This window comes from Entelurus aequoreus, linkage group LG07 (genome assembly GCF_033978785.1).
Source record: "Entelurus aequoreus isolate RoL-2023_Sb linkage group LG07, RoL_Eaeq_v1.1, whole genome shotgun sequence".
Taxonomy (NCBI): domain Eukaryota; kingdom Metazoa; phylum Chordata; class Actinopteri; order Syngnathiformes; family Syngnathidae; genus Entelurus; species Entelurus aequoreus.
The window spans coordinates 23,439,779-23,452,351 of record NC_084737.1 but is presented as its reverse complement, the minus strand read 5'-3'; the positions used below and the strand labels follow the sequence as shown (position 1 = coordinate 23,452,351).

General features: G+C 41.8%; 1 protein-coding gene across 3 annotated transcripts; it reads left to right on the top strand.

The window, feature by feature from the left end:
* The first annotated feature begins 1,299 nt into the window (after window positions 1-1,299).
* On the top strand, window positions 1,300-11,435 carry dclre1b (DNA cross-link repair 1B). 3 transcript variants are annotated; one of them, XM_062051972.1, is made up of 4 exons: window positions 1,300-1,826; window positions 7,603-7,768; window positions 8,807-8,989; window positions 9,772-11,435. In XM_062051972.1, exons 1-4 carry the CDS (start codon window positions 1,713-1,715, stop codon window positions 11,010-11,012), a joined length of 1,704 nt encoding a protein of 567 aa, XP_061907956.1. In that variant the 5' UTR covers window positions 1,300-1,712; the 3' UTR covers window positions 11,013-11,435. The 3 variants fall into 3 exon arrangements, with proteins under 3 accessions (XP_061907956.1, XP_061907957.1, XP_061907955.1); XM_062051973.1 differs by having other exon boundaries at window positions 1,301-1,485; XM_062051971.1 differs by having other exon boundaries at window positions 1,301-1,907.
* Window positions 11,436-12,573: the final 1,138 nt, after the last annotated feature.

Below are 12,573 nucleotides of genomic sequence, written 5' to 3'. Positions count from 1 at the left end.
ATGTGAGGTGTCACTCCTCTTTATTTGTGTTGGCCAAACTGTTGCACCAAAGTACATGGTTGTTGTTGAAGAACAAAGCTTTTTTATTTGACTTTATCTTCATTAGCCAAACTGCTTTGTGTTTTATATTGATATCAAAAAGTTAACACCATGTTCTTTTTACATTACTTGTTTTTTTTTTCATTCCACAAAGTCTTATTTGAAAGACTTGACCTCATATATTAACACTATTTTTATCTATATGGACAAAAAGTGCCGTTACGTGTTATATCCAAAAGATGCCATCTTGTGAGTTTTTCACATTTATTTGTATTTACTTATAGTATTATTTTGTTTCTGCCATATTACTTTGTTTATAATGCTTGTGTTGCTTTCATATGCACATTCAGCTTTCTATTTGAGGGGATGGCGTGGCGAAGTTGGGAGAGTGGCCGTGCCAGCAAACTGAGGGTTATAGGTTCAATCCCCACCTTCTACCATCCTAGTCATGTCTGTTGTGTCCTTGAGCAAGACACTTCACCCTTGCTCCCGACGGGCCTGGTTAGCACCGTGCATGGCAGCTCCCGCCATCAGTGTGTGTGAATGTGGAAATAGTGTCAAAGCGCTTTGAGTTCCTTAAAAAGGTAGAAAAGTGCTATACAAGTGCAACCCATTTTACATATATACATTGTGAATGTGTGTTTAACTAAAAAATAATTTGGTTAAAGGATTTCAGTATAAGTAGTTTTTGAAAATTTTGAGCACATTTTAAATTACCGGGATAATAATAACCGTGATAATTTTGGTCACAATAACCATGAGCCCTCCTTTAAGGCAACACTTGCCTTGACCTTAAAACGTTATAATTCGAGACCTGGAGATGCATAAAATTATAAGCAAAAACAAATACATAGAAACATAATGGGGGGGGGGGGGGGGTTACCCACATATGCGGTCCTCTCCAAGGTTTCTCATAGTCATTCACATCGACGTCCCACTGGGGTGAGTTTTTCTTTGCCCTTGTGTGGGCTCTGTACCGAGGATGTCGTTGTGGCTTGTGCAGCCCTTTGAGACACTTGTGATTTAGGGCTGTATAAATAAACATTGATTGAATAAATGTATCATAAAAATAATCATGAATTATAATTTTTGATTGAAAATCGTTTATTTTTGGTTGCAAATACTTTTTTGTTTGGGTTGCATAAAATGACAAATTGATAATACCGGTAGTCACACTAAGGAAAAAAAGTATGCGTTGACAAAAGTGAACTCTAAGAGGCAGTGTCGCACCAGGTACTATAGAACAGCACACTATATTGGCAACGAGGAAGAAGCAGATGCGGAAATGGGCGTCGGTACGAAATCAAAAATATAAATGGCGGGGGACAGAGGCTGCAGTCTCACACTCTGGACTGTGATAAGTTAACATGTTTGAGAGCGCAGTAGAACGTTTTCAAGAAGCCAAAAGATGGGTCCGTAATACAGCAACACAATGGACGTAGCCAGGCAAGTCTAACTCAAACGAGTTCAACACAGCTTGCTTTGTTTAGTCAAACGTGGCTTACGCAGTCACTAAGCGACCTTTCTGTATTTAAATACAAATATGCATACTTAAAAGCTAATATCATATTGTAAGACGCATTAATAATATAAGATGTTAACATCGAATGAGTAAATGGAATGGTCGACTTGCTACGTTGCTGGCTGCGTAACATCCCGGGACGACTGAGGCGATGTCTAATGGCAAGATCATCCCAAACACGCCGCTGGCTGTTGACTTCTGGAAAGTTCGCAAGTGTCCAGGGACGCGACTCTTCTTCCTGTCTCATATGCACAGCGACCACACGGTAGGCCTCACGTCCACTTGGGCAGACCGACCCATCTACTGCTCACCTGTCACTGCCTCTCTGCTCAGAGTTAAACTGGGGGTGAGTGCGCCTTTACTGTATGTTGTGATGAACAATATAATACATGTGAATGGAATCAAATACATCATGCAAACCAACCAAGCATCTTCTGGAAGATTCTTTCATTACATGAATAGGCTACACTTGAACCCCCTGAATGTGTTAAAGGGGAATTGCACTTTTTTATTTTATTTTGCCTATTGTTCACAATCATTATGAAAGACATGACGACAGATAGATTTTTTTTTAATACATTCTAAATATCAAATCAATGTAAATAAAAGTCCGCTTACAGCGCAGCCAATGAGAGCTCCATTACACTGCCCATAAAATCCGATAAATAACCATTCAGAAAACGCCAACAATACTCAATTTATATTTTGTGACCGGAGTAAACAGAGTATTAGTGATCACGTCTGGGTGTGCCTTCCTGTAAAGTTTATTCTAAAACATAAAGTATGCTTTTCACCTGAAAAATAAATGGCTGAGAATATAACCCGACAAGAAAAAGGTGGAGTGCCATCTGCGGGTTGGGGAGGAGACCCTGCCCCAGGTGGAGGACTTCAAGTACCTAGGAGCATAGGCGCTGATCCCGTGGGTGCTTCGGGGCCTGAGCACCCACGGACAATGCCGAGCACCTTTGTGGGACTGATGGCAACTTTTAATCTTTGAAATAATTTTTGCAAAATCAATATTCCATCCATCCATTTTCTACCACTTGTCCCTTTTGGTGTCGCGGAGAGTGCTGGAGCCTATCTCGTTGTAGTTAATTTTGTGGCGAGTTTGGTCTGTTTTACAAAATAATAAAGCCACAAATCATATGGGATATTAACTTCGCTGAACGTCAATTTTTTTTTTTTAATACACACACACCGAGCACCCACTGGCAGAAATGTAGATTGGCGCCTATGCCTAGGAGTCTTGTTCACGAGTGAGGGAATAGTGGATCGTGAGATCGAAAGGCGGATCGGTGCGGCGTCTTCAATGCAGATGCTGTATCGATCCGTTGTGGTGAAAAAGGATCTGAGCCGGAAGGCAAAGCTCTCAATTTACCGGTTGATCTACGTTCCCATTCTCACCTATGGTCATGAGCTTTGGGTTATGACCAAAAGGATAAGATCAGGGGTACAACCTGGGTCGCGGGGCTCTCCCTTAGCGATAGGGTGAGAAGCTCTGTCATCCGGGAGGAGCTCAAAGTAAAGCCGCTGCTCTTCCACATCGGGAGGAGCCAGATGAGGTGGTTTGGACATCTTGTCAGGATGCCACCCGAACGCCTCCCTAGGGAGGTGTTTAGGGCACGTCCGACCTGTAGGAGGCCACGAGGAAGAGCCAGGACACGTTGGGAAGACAATGTATCCCGGCTAGTCTGGGAACGCCTCGGGATCCCCCGGGAGGAGCTGGACGAAGTGGCTGGGGAGAGGGAAGTCTGGGCTTCCCTGCTTAGGCTGCTGCTCCCGCGACCCGACCACGGATAAGCGGAAGAAGATGGATGGAAGGGGACACTTTGACAGCCGCTTAGGACCTGGGACTGGCGAGGACGACGGGAAAATCACTTGCACCCCCACCCCTTATTTTTGCGAGGATTATGAGACCTTTTTCATCTAGCATCCCAGCAGTGGGCATCCTAATGACAGCGGATCTTATACAGTAAGTTATGTTTGATTAAGTTTGTTGGCTCTCATAAAGTCTGCAATGAGCAGAAATCAGTGATGAAGAAAAAAAAGCAAACGTGATGTGTTTTTTAATTCAATGTGCCGCATATGCTTAAAATTATTAAAATCCGTAAATAATAAATGTTATAAATGTGCCCGTTACTACATTACATATATTCCTACATGATGTGTATATAAAACCCAAATGGATGGTTTGGATGTTTTTTAGGGGCTCTATAGGCATAACTGAGCGGCTTCCATAGATTTCATTGCAAGCGGACTTTTATCGAATTTATTTAATACACTGCTCAAAAAAATTAAAGGAACACTTTAAAAACACATCCGATTTCAATGATGAAAAAAAAAATGGCGGATATCTATACTGATATGGACAGTTTAATGTCTCAGGAAAAAAAGGATGCCACATCTTCTGATGGAAATTAAAGTTTGCAGCCTACAGATGGCTCAGTATATAGACACCCCAAAAATCAAAGTGAAAAAATGATGTGGCAGGCTCGTCCATTTTGCCTAAATTCAATTTCTGCAACTCAAAATTATTTTCAATATCTTGTGTGGCCCCCAGGTGCTTGTATGCATGCTTGACAACGTCGCGGCATACTCCTAATGAGACGACGGATGGTGTCTTGTGGGATGTCCTCCCAGATCAGTCTAAGGGCATCAGTGAGCTCCTGTAAAGTCTGAGGAGCAACCTGGCGGCGTCTGATGGACCGGAACATTATGTCCCAGAGGTGTTCTATTGGGTTTAGATCAGGTGATCGTGAGGGCCATTCAATTGTGTCAATTCCTTCATCCTCCATATACTGTCTGCATACTCTTGCCACATGAGGCCGGGCATTGTCGTGGACCAGGAGGAACCCAGGACCTACTGCACCAGCGTAAGGTCTGACCATGGGTGCAAGGGTTTCATCCCGATACCTAATGGCAGTCAGACTGCCGTTCTCTAGGCTGTAGAGGTCTGTTCGTCCCTCCATGGAAATGCCTCCCCAGACCATCACTGACCCACCTCCGAACGAGTCATGCTGAATGATGTTGCAGGCAGCATAGCGCTCTCCTTGGCTTCTCCAGACCCTTTCACGTCTATCACAGGTGCTCAGGGTAAACCTGCTCTCATCTGTGAAAAGCACAGGGCGCCAGTGGCGGACTTGCCAATTCTGGTGTTCTATGGCAAATGCCAATCGAGCTCCACGGTTCTGAGCAGTGATCACAGGGCACACTACAGGACGTCGTGCCCTGAGGCCACCCTCGTGAAGTCTGTTTCTGACTGTTTGGGCAGAGACATTCACACCAGTAGCCTGCTGAAGGTCATTCTGTAGGGCTCAGGCAGTGCTCAACCTGTTCCTCCTTGCACAAAGCAGCAGATATCGGTCCTGCTGATGGGATGAGGACCGTCTACGGCCCTGTCCAGCTCTCTTAGAGTAACTGCCTGTCTCCTGGAATCTCCTCCATGCTCTGGAGATTGTACTGGGAGACACATCAAATCTTCTTGCAACAGCACGCATGGATGTGCCATCCTGGAGGAGTAGGACAATCTGCGCAACTTCAGGAGGGTTAAGAAATCGCCTCATGCTCCCAGTCGTGATAATGACTCTAGCTAAAGCCAACACTTGTGGAAAAACAGTTAAAAAAGATCAAGAGGGAGGAACTTGAAATGGCCTCCACCTGCAAAACCAGTCCTGTTTTGGGTGCCATCTCGTTGTTGCCCCTCTAGTGCACCTGTTGTTAATTCCATCAACACCAATGCAGCTGAAACTGGTTAACAACCCCCTCTGCCACGTACCTGACCAAAACCTTATCAGAAAAGTGCGATTGAATTCATGCCATACCCTGATAAAAAACTGTTCCTTTAATTTTTTTGAGCAGTGTATTTAGAATACATTAAAAAAAAAATCTGTCATGTTTTTCATAATGATTGTGAATGATAGACAAAATTCCAAAAAAAGTGCAGTTCCCCTCTAATGTCCATTCATGTGTGTCGCGTTATTTGATTGAATCAATGTTGTCTGTCTCTGTGTTGGCCCTGCGATGAGGTGGCGACTTGTCCAGGGTGTACCCCGCCTTCCACCTGTGTGCAGCTGGGATAGGCTCCAGCACCCCCGCGACCCAGAAAAGGGACAAGCGGTAGAAATTGGATGGATGGACATGACATTACACGTGCCGCTGTCTTATAACGAGCCCACACTCTTTGTTGAGTTGAGGACGGAATTATTATTAACATTTCATTTATATTAAGTATTTCCCAAAATGCCATTAAAAATAGCATTGCATTTTTAACACAGTTTTTCCAAGGACCCTACTTTCATTTTGGATGCTTCCAATATTTTTATTTGCACAAAAGAACAAAGTTATTTGAGGAAATCCAAAAATTACCAGCGTCAAAATTATTAGCCTCCTTAATGCTAATAGGCAATAGTGTGTCGTGTTTACTGGATAACAACCCGCAATCTTTTGTTAGTTTTCCACAAGTCTCACACACACTTTCTGAGCAATCCCAGCCTATTCTTCTTTGGCAAACCTCTCAAGCGCCATAAGATTTGACGTCTCCTGCCAAGGATTTTGGTCTTCAATTCCCCCTAAAGATTCTCGATGGGATTCAAGTCAGGGCTTTGTGCATGCCATTCAATAACATTCACTTTGGTCTCCTGGAGCTAGTTCCTCACCAAGATAGACCCATGTTTTGAGTCGTTATCATTTTGGAAGACAAAGCGGGGACCCTTACCCAGTTTTGCTGCTGAGTGCTTGAGGTTTTCCTCCAAAATCTTCAAATATCCTTCTTCCTTTAGGAAATATTTCCACCTTGACAACATTTCCAGCTGCAAATGCCCTGAAGCATCCCCACAGCATAATACTCCCACCACCATGTTTCACCGTGGGGACCGTGTTCTTTGGATTGTATGTCTCTCCCTTCTTTCTCCAAACATAGACAAGGTCTCCAGGGCCATGCAGGTATAGTTTTGTTTCATCTGACCAAAGGACACACTTCCATTATGCATAGTCTTTCTCTTGGTTGTCCTTTACACACTTCAGTTTGACTCAAAGGTGTCTTCATTGTAGAAGTGGAGTTTTTCTTGTTCTGCCACCTCGTAGTCCATAACTGTGCAGGGCTCTATTGATTGTCTTCTTTGAGACTACAATTTCAGACTTGGCCAAGTCATTCACTAGTGTCTTGGCAGTTGTTTTTGGGTCTTTAAACACATCTCTCACTAGCTTTCCTTCCTGAGTCTTTGACATCTTTCTTTTCCTACCTCTGCCAGGCTTGTTTTGTACCATGTGGCTGTCTTTGGATTTCTTGATAATACTTCACTCCAGTTCTAGACATTTGGAAACGCTGTGATAACATTTTCTATCCTTTTCCTGCTCTGTGTGCATCAATTATTATTTTTCTGAAGTCAAAACTGATTTGTTTTTGTTTTTGTTTTTGTCATGATGATTTCTGGATCCTGAATCATCCAGCGCAAACTGAATTTTCTCCACTGCTCTACAGGTCTCTCTTACAAAGTCAGTGTTCGCTAATGACTTCAAATATGTTTGATTAATTGAGCAAATGGTTTCTAACACTTGCTGTCTTTCAAACTGGTGGGAATTTTTAAGGGGACTAATAATTTTGACTATGGTCATTTTAGTTTTTTTGTGAGATAGCTTTGTTCCTGTGTGCAAATCAATTATTAAAACCATCTCAAATGAAAGCAGGATGCTTGGAAAAGATGTGTTAAAAATGCATTGCTCTTTTTAAGAGCACTTGGGAAATATATATATTGTATCTGCAAATGTAGTTTTGTTGTAGTTGAAAAAAAAATAAAAAAATACTGATACCGATGCCGATACCAATAGATGTCAAAATGCCAAATAGCGCCACCGAGAATTGGCCCAGCCAATAATAGGTCGATCTCTAGTAGAAAATAAATGAATGAATGTCTTTCTGCGGCTGAGATTGACTTTTACTTTAATATCCATAAAAATAAAATGGAATTCAAAGAGAATTCTGAATCATCACACTTGATTTATAATATTTGATTTTCTTAACTATTTTTTTTTTTTCTTTGCAGGTGAAGGAGCAGTGGATCCACCCACTAGAACTGGATGACTCCTACCTACTGTCTCTGGATGACATTGGCAAAGAGAAGATGACAGTTACTCTAATTGATGCCAACCACTGTCCAGGGGCTGTCATGTTCCTCTTTGAGGGTTACTTCGGTTCTATACTGTACACTGGTTAGTGTATACTCACACACTGACACACACATAATAGTTATCTTACACAACTTTTGCTTTTTAATTGCCGTCATATGAGTAGGCCTGGGCTGATAACACATTTTTGCTGGACCATATATTGTCCCACAAATAATTGTCGATTAACGATATTATGTCAGCATTATAGACTAATCATTGACTATTACTAGTAATATACCGGTAGTAATAATAACTAATAATAGACAAATCAATTATATGTAATACTAATAATGCAACTAGCCATTTCAATTGCAATCAACTTTTATTTCTCATTAGTAATTTTTACCATTAATTGGAAGGTGAATAACCTTTATTAAACTAAATAAGTAAAGAAACGTAAAAATAAAATGGACACTCAATCTCTGTAAGTAAAAATTACACTTCAATAAACATTGTACATCTTGAAGTGCAGATTTTTTCCCATTTAGAAAAGCGGTCAAGTGGTTTGCTTTGTTGTTTTTTTGTCGCCATCACTTTCCAACAAATTTGCAAACTGGCTCATTCTTCTGTGTTGATGGGCTCATGTTTCTTATTCAGTTTACAGCCAAAATATTCCCATACAGAAACATTTGGCTTTGCAATCATTTTTCTTCCTTCTTAATTTCTGTTACTTTGCGATGCTTCTCACTAGTGAGTAGCCACATTTTGTCCTTGCATCCTGTGTGGGTGTGAGAGTGAGTGAGCGAGCGAGCGAGCGAGCTTTCAGTCTCGTCTCTGCCCACCAAGATAAAGATTGTGAACAGCTGACAAGAGGGTTCATTGCAGTCATGTACTTATACTATTGAATAAAAGTGCTCAGGTACTGAGAGCTAAGCCCAAAACGAACCTTATTGCACCCTGATTGGAAGCAACATGTGAAGAAAACAAACCCATACGGACATGGTTAATTTATCGTTGTCGAGTTAATTTTCATCTATCGATTAATAGATTTATTGACTGATCGGCCCAGGCCTACATGTGAGATCAAAAATATGCTAGTGCTGTACTAACTTGGTGTTTTGTTAACTACAACAATTTCAGGTGACTTCAGGTATTCCCCATCAATGCTGCGTGATCTTTGCCTTATTACAAGCGCCACAATCAATGTTCTGTACTTGGACAACACCAACTGTGACCCCAACCGCGTGATCCCCACGAGAAAGCAAGCCACTCAGCAAATTAAGGAGATCATCCGCAGCCACCCTGACCATAATGTAGTCTTGGGTAACTTTGTTTACTATTTTTTTTTTCTATTTCCAGTTTATGTCGAGCTCCTTCAATGTGGCCAGGTCTCGTCCAAAGTTTTTGTAAATGGAAACAACACTTCAAATGCATGTGCAACCACACAACTAATAGCTTACTCCCAAATGAAGATACTCTGATGCATTAAACCGTACATTAATATTGTATTATATTACTAGAATGAGCTAAAATGCCTTGTTAGATGAAGAATTGGGATTTAGGAGGAACTTTATAGTCTAATTCAGGGGTAGGGAACCTATTGCTCTCGAGCCAGATGTGACTCTTGATGACTGCATCTGGCTCTCAGATAAATCTTGGCTGACATTGCTTAACACAATAAGTATTGAATAATTCCGCTGATAATCACAGTGTTAAAAATAAAGTTCAAAATATAAAACATTTTCATGCATTTTAATCCATCCATCCGTTTTCTACCACACCTGTTCAAGAAGTCGCATTAACGGTAAGAAGTATTTTATTTATTATTGGTTAGCTTCAGAATAACAATGTTATTAAAAAGAATAAGAGACTTATTATAGCCTAAAAATGTTGGTCTTAGTTAAAAATGTATGTATTTAATTGTTTTCAGTGTTAAAAAATATTATATGGCTCTCACGGAAATACATTTTAAAATATTTGGCTTTCATGGCTCTCAGCCAAAAATGTTACAAACCCCTGGTCTAGTTCAACCCTTCACTACTTGGTACTATTTATATATATGTGCATTGAACTGTAGAATTAAACTACTTTGTTGATTTCTGCAGGCCTATATGCGCTGGGCAAAGAGTCCCTGCTAGTGGATTTGGCCATGGAATTTCAAACTTGGATTGAGGTTAGCTATGAGAGGATGAAGACCCTCAAATTGCTCGAGCTCCCTGACGTTTTCACCACTGACCCGGGTGCTGGACGTATCCGAGTCGTGGAGCAGAGAGAGATTTCCTTTTCTGCCTTGTGCCAGTGGAACAAGGAAGACCCCACCCTGGCTATCTATCCCACCAGCAGGCCCCTGGTCTCCTTTCATCCCAAAGTCCATGTGGTGCCCTACTCCGATCACTCATCTCATCAAGAGCTGATAGACTTTGTCTCCGGACTCAAACCTTTGTCTCTTGTGCCTATTATAGGAAATGGCATTCCAGGAAGCCTCTCTGCCTTACTCCCTGGCAAAAGGCATGAGATATTGGTGCCTGAGTCAGTACGACAATACATGGGGAGGGTGACTGAAAACAATATGAAATCATCAGCATCTTCAAAATGTCGTCAGCAACGTGTCCGACCGCTTGCCCCAAAAGGCGTAGTGTTTGAATCTCCTGTAAGTTTAGCCAAGTCGGGCTCGAAAGCGGGGTGTCTGGATCAAGATTCTTCCTCTGAGGAAGAGGAGGAGATGGACATAGAGAGTGTTGAAAAACATTGTGACTATATCCCTGGTGATTCAAACAAGAAACTCACCGCTTATAGAAACCGACGTGAACCTGTCGACCCGTGGGGCATCAAAATTGTACGGACCATCCCAGAGGAAATGTTGTTGGCACACTCTATAACGCTCAGTCAATTCAGTCAGAGCAACTTTGCACCTGCGGTGATCGTGAGGAACACCAATGCATGCTTACGGCCGCTCTGGAGCACAGTAAAGCCCATTGATGAGACATCGTCAAATGGTAATTACAGTCAGCCTGTTGAATATCCACCTGTTGGTAACAGCACACCAAGGTCAGATGATGACCGCATGAGTGAGTGTGAAGGACAAGCTGCCCTGCAGCACTTCAAACACTTGACAAAAGACAACAGTGAATCTGTGTTCCACTCAAGACTTGATAGCCAATCCTGCACTTCATTAAGTTCCTTAAAAGAGACGTATACAGAGCAGCTTGAAAACAAGATTTTGAATGAACTCGTTTTCACAGAAGACGACTTAAAGGTATGCTGCCTCCTGAAGAAGAGTGATGTGCAGATATCTGCTGTTTGTCCTGTGCACAAGCAAGATACGCTTACATCTTTGCCTAAATGACTTGATGTCCACATATTTAACTTCCTTAAAAAGCCTTTTCTTTGTTTTCCTTGTGTTTTTCTAAACATGTGCACCTATAAACAAATCTCAGTATATGTAGCCTTTCTCTTTGGCGCCTGTAATTAGGGATAGGAATCGAAAACCGGTTCTTGTTCAGAACCGTTTTACAGTGTATCAATTCCTTGGAATCGCTTCAAATGTTTTCAAAGCAATTATTTTTTAATGATTTCAGCGGGCGGGAATGGTGTCATTGTGCAATATCAGACAGCAACATGGCGCCCAACATGGGATCACAGAAACGCTACAAAGTATTTTTACAAGAAAATATTGCAACAGCGCTACTTGTAAACATTGCAAGGCTACTATTTCATCTAGAGGACAACATACGAGCAACATACTTGCCAACCTTGAGACCTTCGAACTCGGGAGATTGTGGGGGGGGTTGAGGTGTAGGGAGGCGGGGTTTGGTGGTAGCGGGGGTGTATATTGTAGCCCGGAAGAGTTAGGGATGCAAGGGATTCTGGGTATTTGTTCTGTTGTTTATGTTGTGTTACGGTGCGGATGTTCTCCCGAAATGTGTTTGTCATTCTTGTTTGGTGTGGGTTCACAGTGTGGCGCATATTTGTAACAGTGTTAAAGTTGTTTATAGGGCCATCCTCAGTGTGACCTGTATGGCTGTTGATCAAGTATGTCTTGCAGTCACTTTTGTGTGTATGCAGAAGCTGCATGCTGCCGGCACGCTGTCATTATGGTGAAAAAGCGGCCACGTCGACAGGTTGTAAAGGACGCTAAAGGCAGTGCCATCACGGCTCGCCCTTAATATTGTTGTCCTGGTGAAAATCGGGAGAAATTCGGGATAATGGTTGCCCCAGGAGATTTTCGGGAGGGGCACTGAAATTCGGGAGTCTCCCGAAAAAATCGGGAGGGTTGGCAAGTATGACGAGCAATATGCTAAAACATTTTAACACACAAAATTAATTAACTATAAGTGAATGTCGCTTTTTTGAACCAGTCTGATCTCATCCCAGCAGCAGTCACCTGGCGTAAATACAACAGATACTAACACTGCATATAATGTCGACACTATTATTTGTGAAATTTAAATGAATGCCTTCAAATTTAGATGGGCATTTTAAAAGACAGATTTTTGCTGACTCCAAGGCGGGTACTACTGGCTCCAGTTCCCGTCTGCCGCTAGACGAAAGTCACCGAGCAACGACTAAGTTTGCGATCAGAAGCTTGCACCCATTTGCCACAAAAGACACCTTTTTTAGGTAGGTGAATGTTCAATTGTAGTCAGAGAAAAGTTGCATGTTTTCCTCCGATCAGATCTTCACAGTCAAACTAAAAAAATAATAGAAGATTGTGTAAAAGTCCATTAATGTCAGCAATTCAACTTTAAATGTGAAACTAATTTATTAACTTACTGAGATATATCCTGCCTTTATTTCTGATAATGTTGAAGATCATGGCTTACAATTTTTGAAATTCCACATTTTCTGAGATTTCCAATTTAAGGTTTTCTTAAGCCCGGACATTTTGCCTCCAATGGCCAAAGCGA